Here is a 23,739-nt window from a genome sequence, read left to right on the forward strand (position 1 = left end):
AATGACAATTTTCTCAGAACACATCAGATTCTGAAAGACATAAGGTGGAGTTATGTTTTTTTTTTTTCTGACTGACGTACTATACATTAGACGTTGTGATGACTGACTTTGATTTTCACTTCTACTCACAGTGTCAGGGGTTTCGTGTTGGATATGTCACATCACAGAGACTCCAGACTCCAGAGTCGGTTACTGTACGACGTTCTGACGTACGACAGCCTGGAAAAATACTGCATCACAACCTCGTCAAAGAAAAACCTGTCACATGACTCAACGACATCAAAAGTGACAAAAGCTGAATTTATGGCAGCTGATGCCTGACTGAAGCCATCCTGAGCGTGTAGGCGTTTCCATGGAGGGCTTTTGTATGCGTTATGTAGCTCTTTAATTTCATCAAATGATTTCTGACTCATGATCAAGGTCTATAGCAACTACAGTACACTTTACCTTGAAATACATATAATCAAATTGCCTCATTGTGTGAAAATTTCTTTTCTTTCTTTATGTTCTTCATTAGGTTATAGCGTATTAACCTTTCGGTTTATAATCAACACTGACACGATCACTCCGATGAGCATTCGAAGTTGCATCATCCTGACGATCATGAGAAGAAGAAAACTATTCAATTATGCTATTTAAGCATAACAAAAAATGAAATTTGCTTCTGTTTTGTTTTGTCCATCTTCAGCTTTGTCATCTCTCATTCCACAGTGGCGCTTAATACGAAGCTCAAATGAAAGTAGACACTCAGAGACTTAAGAATTTGTAGTATTTATGTTTTTATCTAGCCTACTTGGGGCAATGCATTCATAGAAAAGTTCTAGAAAAGTTTTTTTCACACAAATGTTAATGATGATATCAAACCCATTTCTGCTCTCTGAGATGCCCCAAGTGCTTGTCAAGTCAAGTGAAGAAGCTTTTATTGTCATTTCAACCATATATAGCTGACGCAGTACACAGTGAAATGAAACAACATTTCTCCAGGACCCTGGTGCTACATAAAACAACATAAAGCTAAGGATATAAAGTAAGTTGTCCTAGCTACATAAACCGCACAGTGTGCAACCTAGTGTAAGCAGTGCAAGACAAAAGGCACTACAGGACAGATACACAAAATTGACCAGTGTACATTCTGTATTCTGTGCAAAAATGAGAGGATTGTAAACGAAGAGGGTTCTTGTAAACATATACACCGATCAGGTATAACATTATGAGCAGTGAGAGGTGAAGTGAATAACACTGATGATCTCCTCATCATGGCACCTGTTAGTGGGTGGGATATATTAGACAGCAGGTGAACATTTTGTCCTCAAAGTTGATGTTAGAAGCAGGAAAAATGGACAAGCGTAAGGATTTGAGCGAGTTTGATGAAGGGCCAAATTGTGATGTCGGATAGACCACTGGATCAGAGCATCTCCAAAACTGCAGCTCTTGTGGGGTGTTCCCGGTCTGCAGTGGTCAGTACCTATCAAAAGTGGTCCAAGGAAGGATCAGTGGTGAACCGGCGACAGGGTCATGGGCGGCCAAGGCTCATTGATGGACGTGGGGAGAGAAGACTGGCCCGTGTGATCCGATCCAACAGACGAGCTACTGTTGCTCAAATTGCTGAAGACGTTAATGCAGGTTCTGATAGAAAGGTGTCAGAATACACAGTGCAGGACGGGTCAGGGCAGCAAATGGGCGACCAACACAATATTAGGCAGGTGGTCATCTGATCTGTGTATACACTATTTAATAGCAGCAGTTGTTGTCAGTATTTTAAGTGAGTGAATGTGCAGTGTAAACAGTTTTAATACGGGTGTTGCTATAGACAAAGATATATATTGAATACGTGTTTGAGTTCTTGTTCATAAGCGGCTAAATTCTGAAGGTGTCATCTTCAACCACTAAAATTCTGTGTAAGGTTATCCAAAAAAAAAAAAAACACACACACAGAGTCCTGACTCATTTTATATCAGACTCACAGCCAGAAAATCAGTCAGCGATTGAAAATATCTGATAAGTCGATTTCTATTCTGTTGACTGAATGGAATGCCTGGGTATACGGGTTACATAACAAAAATAATCAGGTATTTCCCCTCAGTTTAAATGTCTTCCTAAAAGAGATGAAGGACTTTCATTTTTATGTCGTTTCCATGTTCAGATGAGCAATATTCATAGCTCGCATTCACCAGTCAGAGATGAAATGAAATCATGTACAGTGTGCCACCTCGCAATCTTAGCCTCATCATTTCAGAATCTGCACGACTTTCATCATCTTCAAAGCGGGCCGGCTGTGAGAAGTAAGGAATTGTGGGTTGAGTACAGATTATTGAGTGTGCGTGGGTTGATGCACTTGCTCTGTTGGTGCCACCCTTCGAGCAGCTTTGTTACTTCTTTCTTTCTCATAAAACAAAGACGCGGCACTCAGCCGCAAAGACTAACTGCTTATCAAAAGTGTGGATTTTGCTCGAAATGACAGCAGAGCCTTTTTGGTGGGGTTTTTTTGTGCATGCAGAAATAGTGCAGAGAGAAAAATAAAGACGTGCGACGCGTGACGCTTTGCTGCCTGGTTTTGATCTTTTGGAAACAAAACCACTCACTTTCGATCGCCGTAGCTTCCGTTAAACGAGCCGTGCTAATTATTCACTTAAAACAAGTAATTAGGACTTGTAGGAGAGGTGGGAAAAAAGTGTGAGCAAATTAGCCTGTTGAACTTTCCTGCTATGTGGAATAACATAATAACAAATCTGTGAAGAAATTGCTGTCCAAGTTCTGATAAGGAACAGTCAAAGCAGACGAAATACCGCTAGTGTGCAAGGTAATTAATGTGTAATTCACAATGTGGGAAAAATAAATAGATCAATTCTGGGGGAAGAAAAAACATGGTTCTTAAGACACGTCCAGAGGACTTTGGGATATTTAGGTTTATTATGTCTGATCTTTTGTAGATAATCTATAGGCCAGAGATCAGAGGAGAAAACACAGATTACGCAGATCAGATTATTTTCTAGTAACAAATATAATTTTTTTAATATTACTAATGAAAAAACTACTAATGGAAAAATATTAAAAATAAATAAATAATTTTTTTTTTTTTTTTAAATGATATGGATTATTAAGGGCAATAGTTGAAATTTCGTACAATAAATTTACAGTAATTTGCATGGGGAAAAAAATAAAAAAAATTCAGATGTTTGTTTGCGGATTAAATTAATCTCCACTTTCCCGAGACCTAATCGTCCTGAATGTCCTGATTCAGTATAATCAAGAGCAACAACAGACAGAATGAGAGAAGTATGTGGTGTGTCTGCTGCTATGTGATGTATCTTCCTACGCTATGTCACTAACACTCAGGAAAGCAGATTTTTATATTAAAAAAAAAAAAAAAACAGATTATATATTCCGCTTCTCAGTGACTTGGCCATGTCAATGTCGATCACTTCATTCCACTTGTTTCCAGTGTTACACAGCTGAAAACACTCATGTTGGGGGAAAAAACGTGTATCTGATCCAGAGATGGAAATCAGTACTTGTATTAAAATTGCTCTTACACACACACACACACACACACACACACACAAACCCTGTGTAGCCATTTTACATTAAAAACCTCCTGCATCATGTAAATTTAATTAAATGCTTCTCTGCTTAGCCAGATTGAAATCTGATTACTGTATGCAAATCAGCTCACGCTATTTGACGGCCAGCTTCCTATATATTTTTTTAGTCTAAAACACAAGATAAATTTCCCCTTCATGATATAATTCCCTTGACACCGAATGCCCAGTGTCCTTGTTTTCCTGTGAGACACTTATACAGTGTCTGGTGTTATATAGTGGATGGAGACAGGTACGAAAGATTGAATTATAATAAGTAGCCTTCATTTGTCACCTATACATTACAGCACAGTAAAATTTGTTCATTACATATCCCATCTTCGGAGGGTTGGGGTCAGAGCGCAGGGTCAGACATAGTATAGTACCCCTGGAGCAGTGAGGGTTGGGGGCCTTGCTCAAGGATCCAACAGTGGCAGCTGAGCAGTGCTGGTGCTTAAACCCTGAGCATCTGATTAACAATCCAGAGCCTTAACCACTTGAGCTACTACCAGCCCATTCCAGTAACTGTGATTTTGTGCTTTAGAAAGTGTAATCCGGGGCGGCCATGTTTGTAGGATGCAGTGTATTCTGGGAAGCCGAGTTCTCTGTGGATGTTAGAGTCAGGAAGCAAGCAGGAAAAATGGACAAGCGTAAGGATTTGAGCGAGTTTGATGAAGGGCCAAATTGTGATGGCTAGACCACTGGATCAGAGCATCTCCAAAACTGCAGCTCTTGTGGGGTGTTCCCGGTCTGCAGTGGTCAGTATCTATCAAAAGTGGTCCAAGGAAGGAACAGTGGTGAACCGGTGACAGGGTCATGGGTGGTCAAGGCTCATTGATGCATGTGGGGAGTGAAGGCTGGCCCGTGTGATCCGATCCAACAGACGAGCTACTGTTGATCAAATTGCTGAAGAAGTTAATGCTGGTTCTGATAGAAAGGTGTCAGAATACACAGTGCAGGACGGGTCAGGGCTGTTTTGGCAGCAAAAGGGGGTCCAACACAATATTAGGCAGCTGGTCATAATGTTATACCTGATCAACCATTTAATGTTGTGGGACATCTTTGAGACAATTTATTTCCTGTTATGACTTGCTTTGTTTCTTGAATAGATATCAGTCAAAATATGACCAAAAAAAAAACTTACTCCATTACTGAAAACATTGGCAAGTACTAAATCTTGTTTAATCCCTTTACTAGGATTCTGCTAAGTCCATATGAATGATCTCTTAATATAGAAAGGACAGTTCATATAAACCTGTGATTGGAATCCCAGCCGTTACTCCTGTTCATTTAACTCAACACCTGACCAATCAGATTTGAGAATTCTCAACAGGGCTTCAGAGAAGAATAACAGTGAAAGAAAATTGACTTCGCTGAGATGCATGAAATAGCCCAGTTTTGCTTTTGTTTAGTCTTCAAGTTGTCACCAAAGAATAAAAAAAAGTCAGAATATCAGAGAGACAATGAGGTTTTTTTTATTGTTGTTGTCACCTACTGTGTGAAGAGCAAACCCCATCCCGGTGTACTAGCTGGTAATGAGCTCCTCGTCGACACGGAGAGGGATGTGAGAAAGCAAAGTAAAGAACGCGTGACAGGAGAAAAAGGAGAATCGAATTACAGGTGGAACAGCAGGCAGCAGGTTTGCAGATGCAGGTGGGGAAAAAATTTTCAGTTTGTGGCGAGAATACAGCACGATGGCAGGAGTAGAAAATAGAAAGAAACACAATGGGGATAAACAGTGTCATTGAGGTGACACGAGTCCAGAGTACACGGGCAAAAAAGCTTAGAGGAGCACCACAGACTGTGAGAACTGGAATAATCGCCAAACCAAGAGCAGGATTGTCACCATTGGTGAATATCTCCCCAGGCAGATGAGCTTGTTATTAAGCACACACTGTGTGGAGGTCTCTGCTGGGACTTTACACTGTACAGCAGTGGAGTGGAGGCTTTGTAGGCCAGAGTCCGCACCCCATAAATAAAACATGGCTCGGATTTCAAACAAAGCCCTTTCACTGGTAGGATGCCATGAAAAATTCAGAAGGCATGAAGTGGCGGATGAGCGAGAGATGAGACAGATGGAGAGCTACCAGTATTTTATCATGCTGTACCTGGAAATAAAGAGCTGCCGCTTTTCCAAGGTGCTAGTGTTGCTAATGTGAATGGTAGAGTGAGAAAGATGTCATCTCTCTTCATCTCAGAAGCAGAACCGGTGGCCTTGACTGAGGAACTTAACACTTGATTCCTGCAACAATGACCGACCAGATCACCTCCGAGTCAATGATGTGGTTTGGCTCTAGGGACCTCCTGCTAAAAAAACGAAAGAGTTGATAGATTTTTCTAATATACACTCTCAAAAATAACATTAACCTGTACTGCTTTTCCTTGTGCACACTGGTGGTTCCATCTGTAGTACCTCCGGACCACCCATGAGAGATTTTTTTGCGCATTTAGAGATCAAATCCCATCCTCATACCTCTAAAAACAACACCGTAATGTAAGCCGACTGTGTGTTGTTGTGCTGATGAACAAACGACATGATCTAGAGGTATTTCCTGATTGCAGATGTCAATCAAAAGCTAAGAAAATGATCCAAGAAACCTTTTAAAAAAACATCTTAAAGCAAGCGATGTTGCCCAGCTGAGAAAAATCCCTACATGCAATGCTAGGTGAATAAAAGCAACTCTTACCTACGAGTATGCTGTTCTTCACCATCAGCCGCTAGTAATCCTTGACAATGAGGAATTCCGACACAGAAAATCGAAGCATATTTCACACATCGCTATAAAGAACGCTGATACAGATAATGAACTAATGTCAGTCAGTTTTTTATGCTTTTTTTTGCAGAACACTACTAGAATTGCTGAAACTCAAGCATGAAATTCTGCGTTTGAACTTCGACGAGTGAAAAACATTATATTTATGAATACGTAATACAGTTGTTCGACACATATGATTCGAAGAGACCTTTGACCGAGCGCTTATTGTGATCATCACACGACACGTCCTAGCACAAACATGTAAAAAAAACCTGTGTTCATTCTGAAAAGCTAAGAAATTACAAGCTCATGTAAATACGGTGGCGTTTGCTCGATTTCCGCCATCACAAAATGACAAAATTTCGGAGGAAGTCATTAGTAACTAGCTGACGTCATAAAGACTGAGTCAAGTAGCTTAAGTGCATGAACATAGACAGGTGAGCATTTCATATTAATATGTAAAGAAAGCTAAATAAAAGACTATTATTATTTGATTCTGTATCAGTAGCGCTATCTAGATATAGCACATGCATCAAAATACATATTAAATATATAAAAGGGGATTGTTTTGTACTTTGTAGGCAAGATTTTTATCTTAAGTTCTAAGTATGTGTCATGGTATTTTGGACCCTGATTTTATTTTCACACAAAGGCCATGTCTGTAAAGGGCAGGACTTACTGAAAGCTTCTTTTCCCCAACAGATAAAATAAGTTCCATATGGTGGACCATCAGTGGTCCCTGTTAAAGCTTAATCCGAGGAAAGTAACATTTAAGGTGAATGTCATGGCAGGATAGTGGCAGTCGTGCCGCATATCAACAGTTATCGAGTGTCTGTTTTTGTGTGTGTGTGTGGGTGTGTGTGTGTGTGTGTGTGGCATTTATTGAACAATCTTGCTTCTGCCAGAGAAAAATGACCTTCACTCATTTTCTTTTTTGCATTCTTCTAGGTCAAATGCTTCTTTTTCAAAGCCACTCAGAATAGATATGCTTTACGTGAAGGATGCTGTAGGCTTCCACTTGTTCCACAGTGGTCTCGATCCTGATTGGTCAGAAGTTTGCGGTTTTTACATTATTAGGATTTAAATCCGTGTTGTGCTTCACACAGTACCCACCAGGTGGCGCATGGAAAAACATTCTGTATCACAAGACGCAGTAGCTAGACAGATCAGACTGGCAATAATTAGTCTTTAATCGATCTTTAAATACATCTAGGCTTATCGATTATTTTATTACATATTTAACATAGAATTAACTTCATTCTCTGACACAGTCTGATGATCTGTTAACGTTGTGTGTCGTGATTTGGATAAAACATGAAATATCCACAATGAAATATAAATCAAAATTAGCCTAATAGTGGACACAAATAATATTAATAATATAATATAATGTAAAATTAATAATATAAAATAAATAATATAGACATCGGAAAATCCATCTACGAGTGATTAGATGTGATCTGATCGTTATTTTATGTGCTTGGTAAACGTACACTTCATTACGCTCTAATTTGCACATTTATATTTTTTTTAAATTTTGTTCTTTTGATGTAGAATATTATTTATTTATTTATTTATTTATTTATTTATTTATTTATGTATTTAATTACTTTATTACTTAATTATATTTATATTTATAAAATTACATTTATAATTTGTAATAATGTTTATATATTTATTATTTAATATATTTATAATTTGTAATATAATTAATTATATATAATTTATCATGGTATATATAATTTATCATTTATCAGGTAAAATCGAAGGCATTCTGATGAAAATTTGTAACAGTAACAGTAACAATAACTCCACCCCACACCACTGTTGATTATTTTCCTATAACAGCATACCCCTACATGTTTAATTCTTTATCTACTATATAAAACTGCATTATTAGCATGTTTAGACATGTTTTTCCTGGTAGTAATCATAGCACTCTGGTCTAACGGTGCTAGTCGTATTGTACGTCCACATCACAGCCTGCTGCTGCTCACTATATTCACGTCTCCTGCAGGACGTTTGAGCAGCCAGAGCAGCATGACCCATCAATATACATCAGCTCACCCCTGACTGCTGCACTACGTTGTATATATTGCTGTCACACACCTTCAATTACGGCGGAACGCAGTCTGAGGTGAAGCAGGGTTTGTCGTCAGACACCGTGTTATTCCTAGCGAGGCTGAAACACTCCCACGCATCCTGATGGAGATGAGTCAGAGAGGAAGACACAGTGTCAAAGATGGATCTGTAATAAACAACCGTGCGTTCATTAATTCTTTTTCAACTCTGTTTGAAGATAATGTGTATGTGTGTGTGTGTGTGAGAGAGAGAGAGAGAGAGAGAGAGAGAGAGTGTATGCATGCGTGTGTGTGTTTGAGAGAAAGAGAGAGAGAGAGAGAGAGAGAGAGAGAGAGAGAGAGAGAGAGAGAGAGAGTATGCATGCATGTGTGTGTTTAAGAGAGAGAGAGTATGTGTGTGTGCATGTAGGTGTGTATTTGTTTTTTTTGTTTGTGTGTGTGTGTTTGCGCGCATGTGTGTTTGTTATTTTGTGTTTCTGTGTGTGTGTGTGTGAGAGAGTAGCATGTTTGTTTAGTACAAACATGCTTTGTACTTGTGTACTACACTACATTTGTGTAGTACACAATGTGGTTGCAGGATCTCAGAAACTCCTGCGAGCAGAACTGAGTAAATAAAGACTAGAAGGTCATTTTGAATAAGCAGTAATTGAGTCTAAACTAGTGTGTGTGTGTGTGTGTGTGTGTGTGTGTGTGTTTGTGTGTGTGTGTGTAGCAGAAATTTTATCATCGCATTCGATATCAAAGCCAGTTTATCTGTTGTGTTCTTCAGGGCTTTTCGTTTACACCACAGTGATGTGGACTTCAGCGCGGTTGAAACATGACTTTGGATTGCTGTTGGAAATGAATTGAAATGAATTTATTGAATTATGAATTTATTCCAAATTTCTATTCATTTTAATAACAACTCATTCACAGGGACCTGGTGGATGGTCCTCATAATCTAATCTGATTATCAGATTTTCATAATAAACAGAATTTTTTAAAAAATTGATCCCCAAGATTACATAACCCTTCAGCCCCAAGTTTGGGCCCTTGAGCCCCAAGATTATTTAAACCTTGTGCCCCAAGACTACTTAACCATTGAGCCCAAATTGTGGGCCCTTGAGCCCCAAGACTACTTAATTCTTGAGCTCCAAGTTTGGGCCCTTGAGCCCCAAGACTACTTAATCCTTGAGCCCAAATTGTGGGCCCTTGAGCCCCAAGACTACTTAATTCTTGAGCTCCAAGTTTGGGCCCTTGAGCCCCAAGACTACTTAACACTTGATCCCCAAGGTTGGGCCCTTGAGCCCCAAGACTACTTAACACTTGATCCCCGAGGTTGGGCCCTTGAGCCCCAAGACTACTTAACACTTGATCCCCAAGATTGGGCCCTTGAGCCCCAAGATTATTTAAACCTTGTGCCCCAAGACTACTTAACCATTGAGCCCAAATTGTGGGCCCTTGAGCCCCAAGACTACTTAATTCTTGAGCTCCAAGTTTGGGCCCTTGAGCCCCAAGACTACTTAATCCTTGAGCCCAAATTGTGGGCCCTTGAGCCCCAAGACTACTTAATTCTTGAGCTCCAAGTTTGGGCCCTTGAGCCCCAAGACTACTTAACACTTGAGCCCCAAGATTTGGCCCTTGAGCCCCAAGACTACTTAACACTTGATCCCCAAGGTTGGGCCCTTGAGCCCCAAGACTACTTAACACTTGATCCCCAAGGTTGGGCCCTTGAGCCCCAAGACTACTTAACACTTGATCCCCAAGGTTGGGCCCTTGAGCCCCAAGACTACTTAACACTTGATCCCCAAGGTTGGGCCCTTGAGCCCCAAGACTACTTAAACCTTGATCCCCAAGTTTAGGCTATGCAAAGAAAGAATTTAACTGTGCAGTGTAATGTATATGTGACAAATAAAGACTACTTAACCAAACACAAATGGGTTGAAACAAGAGAAAACCACATCTTTGGTCATCCAAGAATAAAATCTGCGGAAACTGGACAGTAGAAGATTGTGACAGATTTCCAACAGACTAGATTAAGGAGCTGCATGAATGAGAGAGCAGTGGTACAGCTGTTCCTAAGAAAGAGGCTGTTTATTCTTTGTGTACACAAAGCAGTAGAAGATCAAGCAGTCATGAGAAGATGAACTCTGATGGCCTTGACACGTGTCAGTGAAACCACTCATACAGTCTAAAGAGTCCAGCTGCTCCTCTTCTTCCATCGCTCTTCATCTTCCTTTCTCTCTCCTTTTGCCTTTCATGATCAGGCCCGTGGGAGAAAGCAGTGGCTCAAGCACTCCAAACTAAAAAAAAAAAAAACCTTCTCCAGCTGAAGGTGATGAAAATGTTGCAGTCACTTTGAAGAACCACTTGACAAGTTGCTCCAAACAGATTTTTCTAGCTAGGAGAAATGTTTGAAGTACTTAACACCTTTATCATGGCTGTTTCTGCTAGAATTACCCATGGTGCCATTTGTCACTCGTTGCTCGCTGCCTGTCTGTGACTCATCATCACTTCTGATCTTGCATGACGGGCGTGTTGATTGAAATTCGGCTTTCGTGATAGCGGGAAAAATCTGGCAAACTTTTTGTATACTACTTGTTTGTATGGTGACTCCAAGGAATATATTGAGCTTCTGAGCCGTGTTATGAGTGACAATAATTCCAGTTTAATGAGAAAATCACGGCTGAGAATTTGAGTAAAATGTTACGAAGCAGTCCTATTTATTTTTATTTTAGACTCGGTATCAGAAAGATATCCTAAAACTGTCAATCATATGAGTTGATGTCAGCTGAAATATTTACAATATTGTCATGTGGATGATGTGTAATGAAGTTTTTGTTGAAATGAAAGCTTTTGTCTGAATTAAAATTCGGTATTTCATATATTACTGTATATATATATATATACATATAGGTGAGTGAAGTTTGCATTGCTTGAGGACAAAATATAGATAGATAGATAGATAGATAGATAGATAGATAGATAGATAGATAGATAGATAGATAGATAGATAGATCAAACTATAATAATAATAATAATAATAATAATAATAATAATAAAATAAAAACAAAATTGCAATTTTTTCCCTCAAGAGAATCTTACCTAGATAAGAATATCTCAATCAATAAATAAATAAATAAATAAATAAATAAATAAATAAGAAAAAAAGCAAGCATGGTGAGAAGAAAAATAATTAATATTTTTTAGATAGATAGATAGATAGATAGATAGATAGATAGATAGATAGATAGATAGATAGATAGATAGATAGATAGATTTTTTTTTCTTTATGTAAATTATAATTCTTCTTCTTTATATAAATTATGTATTCTTCTTTATATAAATTATAAAAGATTTTATTTATTTGTTTATTTGTTTAAAAAATGAATTTACATTTAACAATATTAATTCAGTTATCTGCCTATTTATTTTACTGTATAAATTATAATACTAATAAAATAATATTTAAAATTTATTTATTTATTTAGCTGTCCATTTTTTGTAACCCATAAATCGAGTGTGCAAAAAACTTTAGCAGACAACTGTTGATATTACTGAATGTTTGTTATTGATTTTTTTATGTATATGATCAACATGGAACAAAACATTTAACATACAACAACAACAGCAAAACTGCTTTTATTAATATCTTTATAATAGGTACTTACATACAGTATACATACTGTAGTATGCAATATCTCGATTGTCAGACTTGGTGTGATCTTCTTTTCTCCTCTCTCTCTCGTCTCTCTACAGATGATAACTGTCGCCTGGTTGATTACAAGAAACTGAACAGCAAGGTGTTGAACCTTCATGCCCTTCGTTTCCTACCACCAGGATCCCAGGCCAGCTATGAGAAGGATATGGCAACCAGGAAACATGTAGTGGACCTGATGTTCAAGCGCTTCGATGCTGATGGGAGTGGACTAGTGGACAGCAGTGAGCTTTCACAGGTCAGGGAACTTAAGAAAAAAGAAAAAAGAAATAAATAAATAAATAACAATAATAATAATAATAATAATAATAATAATAATAATAAATTTCCTTTCAGTAGTATTAATAAAGGGTTGATCAAAGCCTGTATCTTGTTACTGGAGCTGAAAATCTACTTGCAAATTCACAATAAATAATGTCAAAATATAAGAGCCAATCACATTCATGCATGCAAATTAGCTCAATTGCAATATGGAAAAAGGGGCGGGTCCAAAGAGCTGCACAAAACCTACATAAACTGACATAAAATACAGTAAATAAATTACTTTATCATAAGTAAAGTCAGTTTCATTAGATTTTTATGAATATTTCAGTGCAAAGGCACAATAATGACAAAGATGTTATTATTATTATTATTATTATTATTATTATTATTATTATTATTATTATTATTATTATTATTATTATCATTATTATTATTATTATTATTATTATGACAGAGTATGTATTATTTCTCTAATGATTAAATCAATGAGTTTAGTTTTAATGTGTCATGAATTTAAACCACTTGGGTTGGTTCTGTTATAAGAAAATAATCAGTGTTACTGCAGAGCTACTTTTACCACCTAGAAGTTGATTATTTTCCAGTATCAGACCATGCTACACTTCTGCAGTAAAAAGAAAATTAATCAACACCTTCATGCCAATCAGAATGGAGAAAACTGAGATACAGAGCCATGGAGTTGTCATGACATCCTCGACAATGTCACTGACATTACATCTCTCATTTCAGCTGTTATGTCAACTTGACATCTCAATGCATACAGTAATAAGCAGTCTTTATGACAGCTGATATGTTGGGAAAGAAATATGATGGAGGTCGAGTCAGCTGTATTCTTCTGATGGATTTTTTTTACACAGTCACATGATAACATTTCATTTTTACTTATGAGATCAATCTATCAAGGTGCAATATATAAAGATAATATAAAAGTTCAGGATAAATAGCCGAGGAAAGATAGAGTGTTGGGGGTGTAAGAGAGATAAGGGGTGAGGTACGAGAGATAGTGTTGGAGGTAAAAGAGATATAGGGTGAGGTAGGCGAGATAGAGCACTGGGTGAAGGCAGGGATAGGGGCAGGATAGAGTTTTGTGTTTTGAGGATAGAGTTTTGAGTTTTGAGAGGCAGGGGTAGGATAGAGTTTTGAAGGGGTAATAGAGATAGGGGTGAGGTAGGAAAGATAGAGTGTTGGGGGTGTAAGAAAGATAGGAGTGAGGTAGGAGAGAGAGAGTACTGGGTGGGGGCAGGGGTGAGGGTAGATGTAGGATAGGCTTTTGACTTTTGAGGCTAGAGTTTTGAGGTGCAGGGGTAGGATAGAGTGTTGGGGGTAAGAAAGATATGGGAGAGGTAGGAGAGATAGAGTGTTGGGGGGTAAGAAAGATATGGGAGAGGTAGGAGAGATAGAGTGTTGGGGGGTAAGAAAGATATGGGAGAGGTAGGAGAGATAGAGTGTTGGGGGGGTGAGAGAGATATGGGAGAGGTCGGAAAGATAGAGTGTTGGGTAGGTGCAGGGGTAAGAGAGATAGGGGGTGAGCTAGGAGAAATAGAGTGTTGGGTGAGGGCAGGGGTAAGAGAGATAGGGAGTGAGGTAGGAGAGATAGATTTTTGGGTAGGGGCAGGGGTAAGAGATATAGGGGGTGAGGTTGGAGAGATAGTTTGTTGGTGGGCGGGGGTAAGAGAGATAGGGGTGAGATAAGAGAGATAGCGTGTTGGGGAGGTGGGGGTAAGAGAGATAAGGGTGAGGTAGGAGAGATAGTGTGTTGGGGAGGTGGGGGTAAGAGAGATAGGGTTAAGGTAGGAGAGATAGTGTGTTGGGGAGGTGGGGGTAAGAGAGATAAGGGTGAGGTAGGAGAGATAGAGGGGAAGAGGTCATCCTACACCAGCATTCTCACATGAATATGGTCCAGAATTTGATGTCCTCTGCTCTCTCCTTACTCTCTTCAGTCTGTTGAATGAGTAGTGAAGCTGACGCCTGGCCATGTCGTGCTGCTTGCTGACGCTGCCTTATTTACACTCTCCTGAATGAAGGTGACAGGAGAGCGAGTACAAACTGACCTTTTCATGCCCCTTCATTCTGATAAGGTCAGCGCTGTGAGGTTTTCCCATTATGATAAAGGAGTGACATAAAAATCATTCGTAAAGGCTTATTTTAGAATAAGATGAATTCTCTGATCTATCTATCTATCTATCTATCTATCTATCTATCTATCTATCTATCTATCTATCTATCTATCTATCTATCTATCTATCAATCTATCTGTTGGGTTGATTATGAATTTATTTGTTGGTCTTTTGCATTTAGAACAAATTTTTGTGTGTGATTTTTTTCAGCACAGAAGCTCAGATTTTTATATTTTTATTTATTTGTTTATTTATTTGTTTGTGTAGTTACATACATATTGCAATGCATACACTAAATAACAAAAGCATGGCAAATGTTTTTTTTTAATTTTTTTCCAGCACAAGCTTGCTTGTTTGTTTATTTGTTTGTTTGTTTGCATGTTTTTGTTTTCCTAGTTGCATGGTTAGTTAGGTTAAATAATCTGCAACTTAAATAATTGTTTTAATTTAAAAATATTTATTCATTTATTTTATATATTATTTGTGTATTTGATTACAATAATGTTATATATACCGTATAATAATATAATACCATTAATAATGTGTTTGTTGTATTAAATAAATAAATTAAATTAATAATAAAATAAATTTAAAAAATAAATTAAATAAATTAAAAAAAGATTTGATTTATTTGTTTAAAATAATGAATTTAAATTTAACAATATTAATTTAGCCATCTGCCTATTTATTTTATTGTTTGTTTGTTTGTTTGAAATAATATTCAAAATGTATTTATTTATTTATTTATTTATTTGTTTATTTATTTGTTAGTTAGTTAGTTTTTTTTTTTTATTAATTTCAAAAAAAAGGGGAAAAAAGACAGAACCTACTGATTGTTAATATCTGTTCTAATCTATGTAATAATATGTAATAACATCATCTATCCTGTTTCATGGATGTTCCTTGGCAACAAATGTAAGTGTAAATGGACAAAAAGTACTACATGTTGTCCTCTAATTAAAACTAATTAAAAGAAATAAGGCACTCGGTGCTATAATTGGAAAATAATCAACTTCTAGGAGGAAACAGTAGCTTTGCTTCACGTCAGGCCAGGTGACATGAGTGGACATGACAGGACATAACTCCATTCCTAAGACAAGATCATGGACTAACGGACACCTCTGCATGTTCTTCTCCTTCAGGTCATCAAACAAGAAGGTTTCAGAAACACAGCATCTGAGTGCACGCTGTTTGACCTGCTCAAATACAACGACATGGACGATGACGAGCATCTGAGGAAGGATGAGTTCTACTCCGCGTTTGGTGAGTGACGTCTTTCATTTCTTTAAGTAATTTTAAAAAGGACAGATCTAATTAATAAGTATCACTAAAAACCTTTATAATTTTACGGATTTAAGCTTTAGAACCAGTTTACCTTTATATATTCTGGAGGACTTTCACTATACAAAAATCTGACTTCGTGAAAATATCGTGAAAAAAACGTGCTCCAGCGAGTATATATTCTATCTGGCCAAAAGTTTTGGGACGTCTGCCTTTACATGCACATGGATGTAATATGGAGTTGACCCTTTGCAGCTGTAACAGCTTCATCTCCTGTGTTTATGGGAAATTTTGACCATTCCTCTAGAAGCGCATTTGTGAGGTCAGGCACTGATGTTGGACGAGAAGGTCTGGCTCGCAGTCTCCGCTCTAATCCATCCCAAAAGTGTTCTATCAGGTTGAGGTCAGGACTCTGTGAAGTTCCTCCACACCAAACTCACTCATCCATGTCTTTATGGACCTTGCTTTGTGCACTGGTGTGCGGTCATGTTGGAACAGGAAGGGGTCATCCCAAAACTGTTCCCACAAAGTTGGGAGCATGAAATTGTCCAAAAATGTCTTGGTATGAAGCTGAAGCATTAAGAGTTCCTTTCACTGGAACTAAGGGTCCAAGTCAAACTCCTGAAAAACAACACCTGAATTCAGTGATTTGGAGGGGTGTCCCAAAACTTTTGGCAACATAGTGTAAAAAAATAAGAAAGGAAACAAAAACAAAACTGTGCCACAGTACTTACTGCATGTATTATTACACAAGGGATCTTGACATTCTGCTATCTGAAAGACTTTATTTCTGAATCCTCCACAAGAGATATAACCCACACACAAAGAAATCTCAGCCTGAGAAGTTCAGCCTGGTGTTGCGTTTGCTGGGTTGTGTGTTATGTTTTTTAAGGTGTTGAGCTGCACCTGTAGGACCGGTTCATCGCACAGAGGTCCGGGTGGTATATGAAACACGGCTCTCTGTAAATGAGTATGTGAGACACTTCTGCAGGGTCTGTAACCTTTGAAATGGATTGGAGCAGAGACTGTTACTGCTCTAATGCTGCTTACGTAACGGGAGAGAGATTTCTCTGAGCGGTTTTAATACTGGGTTGTGTAATGTGACTTTTTAAAGTGGTCTCCTCAGTGCAAATTGGTATAATCCAGTTAAGATGGTTTCATGACAGGGATCAAAACACAAGCTGGAAGAGTGACCACAGGCAAATGCAATCTCTCTCTCACTGCTTCTTTCTCTCTGCGCCTCTCTCTCTCTCTCTCTCTCCTTTTTTCTCTCTATCTCTCTCTGTCTCTTCTTTTCTCTTCCTCTGTCTGTCTGTCTGTCTCTCTCTCTCTCTCTCCTTTTTTCTCTTTATCTCTCTCTGTCGCTCCTTTTCTCTCCCTCTGTCTCTCTCTCTCTCTCTCTCTCTCTCTCTCTCTCGCTCTTTCTTCTTTTGCTCTTTCTTCTTTCACTCTCTATCTCTCTCTGTCTCTTCTTTTCTCTTCCTCTGTCTGTCTGTCTGTCTGTCTCTCTCTCACTCTCTCTATCTCTCTCTCTCTCCTTTTTTTCTCTCTATCTTTCTCTGTCTCTTCTTTTCTCTTCCTCTGTCTGTCTGTCTGTCTGTCTCTCTCTCTCTCTCTCTCTCTCTCTCTCTCTCTCTTTCTCTCTGCCCCCTCGCTCATTCTTCTTTCTCTCTCTATCTCTCTTTGTCTCTCTTTTTCTCTATCACTCTGTCACTGTCTCTTTCTTTTTTCTCTCTCCGCCCTCTGTCTCTGTGTTTATCTCTTTTGTAATAGTGGATTTAAGGGAAACATTTGAAATCTGCAAGTATTTCTTACTTATAAGTGTGAATTGGTGAAAAGTGGAAGGGATGGGTGTGTCCCAAATTGCATGCCTATGCACTGTAAATAGTATAAATAGAATAATCACACTGAAAATTCCAACAAGAATTGTATGCCCTATTCTGCACCAATGTATAGTATAAAAAAAAGTGAGTAGTGTGTTCACACTGATAATTCCGAAGAAGAAGAAGAAGAAGAAGAAGAAGAAGGGCACTTCAAGTATCAACCCGAAGTGTGGAACGTTGGACACTTCATACACTCAACTCTCACAGCTTTGCCTACATAGGAAAAGAGGGACAGGGCTACCAGGCACTGACACTGATTGAGAAAACATGTTTTCAAGATGGCCGACGACACCACGGTGGACAAGACGTTTGAGATGAAATCTACCTTCAACAGCTCCTACACTAGGAGTTAGAGAGCAGAGTGCATAGTGTTATAGTGTGTAGTACATCATTGCAGCTTGGTTTGGGAGACAATGGGAGGGGAAAGAAAAAATACGATGACACTTAATCACAGAATGATGTCATGACCATTATTTAAATATTGAAATATTTATATTACATTGAAGAATATCTGGCAGACGCCCTTATCCAGAGCGACTGACACTTTATTTAATTTTCTTTTTATACAACTGAGGAAAAGGGCCTTGCTCAGGGACCCATGGACCTGGGATTCAAACTCACAACCTTCTGATCACATGTCCAAATCCTTATCCACTAAAGCTACCACTAAATATTTTGTATAAATTTGTTTGTTTTGTCTATTTATTGGAGCTGTAATTAATATTATTTTTATGAATTTGAGGTGTGGATTAAACCCAAGTAATTAAACTAACCAGTCAAACAGGCTAATAGCTGTAATTAATAAAAAATAAATGTCTAAACTTTAAAAACATTTCATAGACCGAACTTTATATCCTGTTGTTTTAAAGAGTATTATTTAATATAAAGGTGTCTAAAAGACGGACATTTTCAACATTGTAATAATTTTAACAACAAACTAAAAACGTTTAGCAGCATTTTTTTAGCATACCGATTTCATTTATTAAAGGACATTCTGCCCAGTCACACATGTACTCTAAGTTCTCTAGCATAGCGATTTTCTTTATACTATAACCAGGACAGGAAGGATTATGAAAAATCTACTGAAATGGCGTCCATTGTGTGAATCATACTCAAAAGCTGAAATCACAGAGGCTGACTAATGCATTAGTGCAGCAATCATTGAACATGCTCCATATTTGAACATACTTCACTTAATAGCTGTGTTTTTCGCTCTAAGAATAAAGGATCCAAATAACTTAAGTCACACAGTCACCTGGAAATATGAGAAATATGAGAAATATCTCTATATTCCGGTCACAATTGTCGCATTATTACACTAGTATCTTATATAGAGTCTGTTATTGGTCAGAAAAAAAGATTCAAATATGACTAGAGATATGAATCGAGTGTATTAGAGCGAGACAATGTTAAAATATTTCCAACTGAAAGATAAGTACAAAAACGGAAAGACGGAAAGAAAGATAGAATATTTGGAATGTTCCACAAGTTATGTATTCAACTGACAGATCATGGCAAGAAGAAAGCGTGTGATATCGATTAACGGGGTCACTTCCAGGTTGTAGGATGAAAGTAAATTATCTCTCACTCTCTTTCAGAAAACATGTTACTCTGGTCAGGGTCACAGTAGTACTACTACTACTACTACTACTACTACTACTAATAATAATAATAATAATAATTATTATTATTATTATTATTATTATGGTACTATTTAGTCTTTGGAACTCTTAAAAAATAATAATAAAAAATAAAAAATACTACTACTACTACTACTACTACTAATAATAATAATAATTATTATTATTATTATTATTCATTTATTTTTATTTTATTTATTTATTTAGTTTTTATCTATTTATTTTTTAAGAGTTACAAAGACTATATAGTACCAGAATCAGGAAAAAAAAATATTGACTTTTTTTCTTCTAATGCTTCTAAAGAAAAACTGATAAACAACCGAACCAAAAACATCTATATTATATAAATCTAAAACCAAACTACTTATGCTTGAAATTAGTTATTTAAAAATCATATATTTGATTTATTGTTATATGATATAGTAGGAAAAGCTAGATTCATTGATTTTTTTGTTTGTTTGTTTGTTTGTTTATTTATTTATTTGTACATACAGCAGCGCAATCAGCAATCCTCAGGGGTCCAAGCACTATGCTGCAAACAGGCTATAATTCTCCATTACTGCTATAACAGCTCCTCTGTCCTTTAACCCCCTCCTTTTTCATTCCTCCTTTATCTATGCCTACTCACATTTTCACACATTTTCAATTAAGTGATTCATTTAAACTGCTGACTTTGACTTCTTATCTACAAAGTTCTGTCATTTTGTAAAATATATATATATATATATATATATATATATATAGAGAGAGAGAGAGAGAGAGAGAGAGAGAGAGAGAGAGAGAGAGAACAAGATAAATGATATGATAAAATATAAACAGCTTAGATGCCTTCTCTTTCTTTTTGATCGTCGTATCTCTCTCACCTCATTTGCTTTTTTAGTCTCGCCCTCTTCTGACATTTTCGATTCACATTTCACTCAATATCCACTTACCTTCCGCAATGCAATAAGCTCAGCAATAATCATAAAAAGTAGAAATGCGTAACAAAGAGCTGTTCTTTTTCTGTTTTTATTTTTATTTCGGCCATAAATTACATCCCACATCAACCTGTGTGCATAACTCCCACTCTGAAAGGCATTTGGTGTGTGTGTGTGTGTGTGTGTTGTCTGCAACCCTTCAGGCGAAGCACTTCAGTAAAAAAAAAAATAAAAAAAGAGCATGTTATTCTGTGCTTCATATATTTTCAAGTTATTCTCCAGTTTTCTTTCAAATACGAATTTAAAATGAAAAGAAGATTCGGTGTCAACAGGTTGTCTCGAAGAAGATTTATTCTTCTCTGCTTCTTCTTCTCCAATTCTTTCTCCAGAGAATGGCCTTCACAAAGCTGGGAAAGTTTACAGAAAGTAAAAGATTGAAACCGCGTATAGATTCATATGATTATCCACTCCAGCAGATCTGGACATACAGACCTGATTAGGTATGCTGATTGTTTGACATTTCAAAAACACTGTAGATATTGTACAATAGGATTGTTTTTTCTTTATTTCCAGTCTCAGCCGTTATCTTAGTCTCCGACTATTGCCTGACAGCTAACAATCTAAAAAAGGTGAAGGCTGGCACATGCTTCCTCTGAGTACCGTGTAGGCTCAGAAGAAAATGTATTTCTTTTTCTTTATTTATCGCATACTTTCGTCGTGCTGCAAGCCAAATACAATTACAATTCATGTCTTATGTAATATTTCTTTTCACATTATTTCTTCTTTCTATTCATTCTATTTTGTTTTTTTGTTTTTTAATTTAGTCTATTTACATGCACAGTCTAAGGAGAAGTAGGCCAAGTTCATTTCATTTCACTGCAAGGTGTGTATGTGAACTGTGCATGTCAAAAGTAAACTGTGCTATTTATTTATTATTTATTCAGCTATCCTTGATAACACAAGCAAAACAAGCATCACTGTCTACTGCGTTCGAGTCATCGTTTTGCATTCGTATTTGCTGTCTACTGCATTTGGTTCACTGTCTACTGTATTTGATTCATTGTCTACAGCATTCGATTCATTGTTTTGCATTCGTATTTAATGTCTACTGCATTTGATTCACTGTCTACTGTATTTGATTCATTGTCTACTGCATTCGTATTTACTGTCTACTGCATTCGATTCACTGTCTACTGCGTTTGATTCATCGTTTTGCATTCGTATTTACTGTCTACTGCATTCGATTCACTGTCTACTGTATTTGATTCATTGTCTACAGCATTCGATTCATCGTTTTGCAGTCGTATTTAATGTCTACTGCATTTGATTCACTGTCTATCGCATTCGATTCACTGTCTACTGCGTTCAATTCATCGTTTTGCATTCGTATTTCCTGTCTACTGCATTCACTTCACCACCTTTTGCATTCGATTCACTGTCTACTGCGTTTGATTCATCGTTTTGCATTCGTATTTACTGTCTACTGCATTCGATTCACTGTCTACTGCGTTCGATTCATCGTTTTGCATTCGTATTTACTGTCTCCTGCATTTGATTCACTGTCTACTGTATTTGATTCACTGTCTACTGCGTTCGATTCATCGTTTTGCATTCGTATTTACTGTCTACTGCATTCGATTCACTGTCTACTGCGTTCGATTCATCGTTTTGCATTCGTATTTACTGTCTCCTGCATTTGATTCACTGTCTACTGTATTTGATTCATTGTCTACAGCATTCGATTCATTGTTTTGCAGTCGTATTTAATGTCTACTGCATTTGATTCACTGTCTATCGCATTCGATTCACTGTCTACTGTGTTCAATTCATCGTTTTGCATTCGTATTTCCTGTCTACTGCATTCACTTCACAACCTTTTGCATTTGATTCACTGTCTACTGCATCAGATTCATCATTTTGCATTCGTATTTACTGTTTCCTGCATTTGATTTACTACCTTTTGCATTTGTTTCACTGTCTGCTGCATTCGATTCATCATCTTGCATTCGAATTCACTGTCTAATGCATTTGATTCACTAACTCCTGCATTCGATTTAGTGTCTACTGCGTATAAATCACTACCTACTGCATTCACTTCACAACCTTTTGCATTCGATTCACTGTCTACTGCTTTCGATTCACTACCTCCTGCATTCGATTCACAACCTACTCCATTATATTCACTACCTTCTGCATTCAATTCACAACCTACTCCATTATATTGACTATCGACTGAATTTGATTCTTTACCTACTGCATTCGATTCACAGCCTACTTCATTCGATTCACTACGTCCTGCATTTGGTTCACTGACTACTGCAATCGATTCACTGCCTCCTGCATTTGATTCACTGACTATTGCATTGGATTCACAACTTACCCCATTCAATTCACTACCTACTGCCTTCGCATCAGTGTCTACTGCATTCGATTCACAACCTAGTCCATTTGATTCTCTACCTCCTGCATTTGATTCAGTGTGTACTGCAACTGATTCTCCGCCTACCTTGTTTGATTCTCCACCTACTGCCTGGCTGTATATGTATGTGATATGAGTACAATCCATACATACCTGTCATTATCATTCGACCTTCGACATCAGCTAAACCACAAAAACATTTCTTTTCAACAAAACAAACTTGTTCAGACCTTCAACAAGTTAACAATGTCCTCAGGTGTTGTTAAACAGGTACGGATTAACTACAAAGAACAGCGATAATACCTCTAGCACTTACACTTACAAAGAGCCAACACGTTGCCTTCAGCTATTTTTGATTCTGACAGCTCTTCTGTGCCAGTCCTGTGGCCTTATGGGATAGCGCAGTGTGCATTGGCTCTATACTGCAGAATCTCAGCGGAAGCAGCAGATCATCAGGGATTTTTTTCACCTACTGTTTTATGCATACTGAGAATTCAGATATATTATTCCTACGGCATAAAGCTCTTCGCTTGCTGTATAATACGGTTTTAGGGATATTCAGCCTTGAGTATGTTGAATAGTCAAAGAATATATTATTATTATTATTATTATTATTATTATTATTATTATTATTATCATTATTATTATAGCTCTAAATAAACTCTCTCCAACTATACACGGATCAGGCATAACATTCTGAGCACTGAGAGGTGAAGTGATAGTGGGTGGGGTATATTAGGCAACAAGTCAACATTTTGTCCTCAAATTTGATGTTAGAAGCAGGAAGAATGGACAAGCGTAAGGATTTGAGCGAGTTTGACAAATTGTGATGGCTAGACGACTGGATCAGAGCATCTCCAAAACTGCAGCTCTTGTGGGGTGTTCCCGGTCTGCAGTGGTCAGTATCTAACAAAAGTGGTCCAAGGAAGGAACAGTGGTGAACCAGAGACAGGGTCATGGGCGGTCAAGGTTCACTGATGCATGTGGGGAGCGAAGGCTGCCCCGTGTGATCCGATCCAACAGACTGTTGTTCAAATTGCTGAAGAAGTTAATGCTGGTTCTGGTAGAAAGGTGCCCGAATACACAGT

General features: G+C 37.6%; 1 protein-coding gene across 2 annotated transcripts in view; it reads left to right on the forward strand.

The window, feature by feature from the left end:
- Positions 1 to 23,739, forward strand: part of fstl5 (follistatin-like 5) — a 159,581-nt gene that overhangs the window by 62,043 nt on the left and 73,799 nt on the right. For both annotated transcript variants that reach the window (XM_058396178.1, XM_058396180.1), the window contains exons 5-6: positions 12,154 to 12,350; positions 15,654 to 15,774. In XM_058396178.1, coding sequence (XP_058252161.1) covers positions 12,154 to 12,350; positions 15,654 to 15,774 — 318 coding nt within the window. The remainder of the gene's footprint in view (positions 1 to 12,153; positions 12,351 to 15,653; positions 15,775 to 23,739) is intronic.

This window comes from Hemibagrus wyckioides, linkage group LG08, assembly GCF_019097595.1.
Source record: "Hemibagrus wyckioides isolate EC202008001 linkage group LG08, SWU_Hwy_1.0, whole genome shotgun sequence".
NCBI classification, from domain to species: Eukaryota; Metazoa; Chordata; class Actinopteri; order Siluriformes; family Bagridae; genus Hemibagrus; species Hemibagrus wyckioides.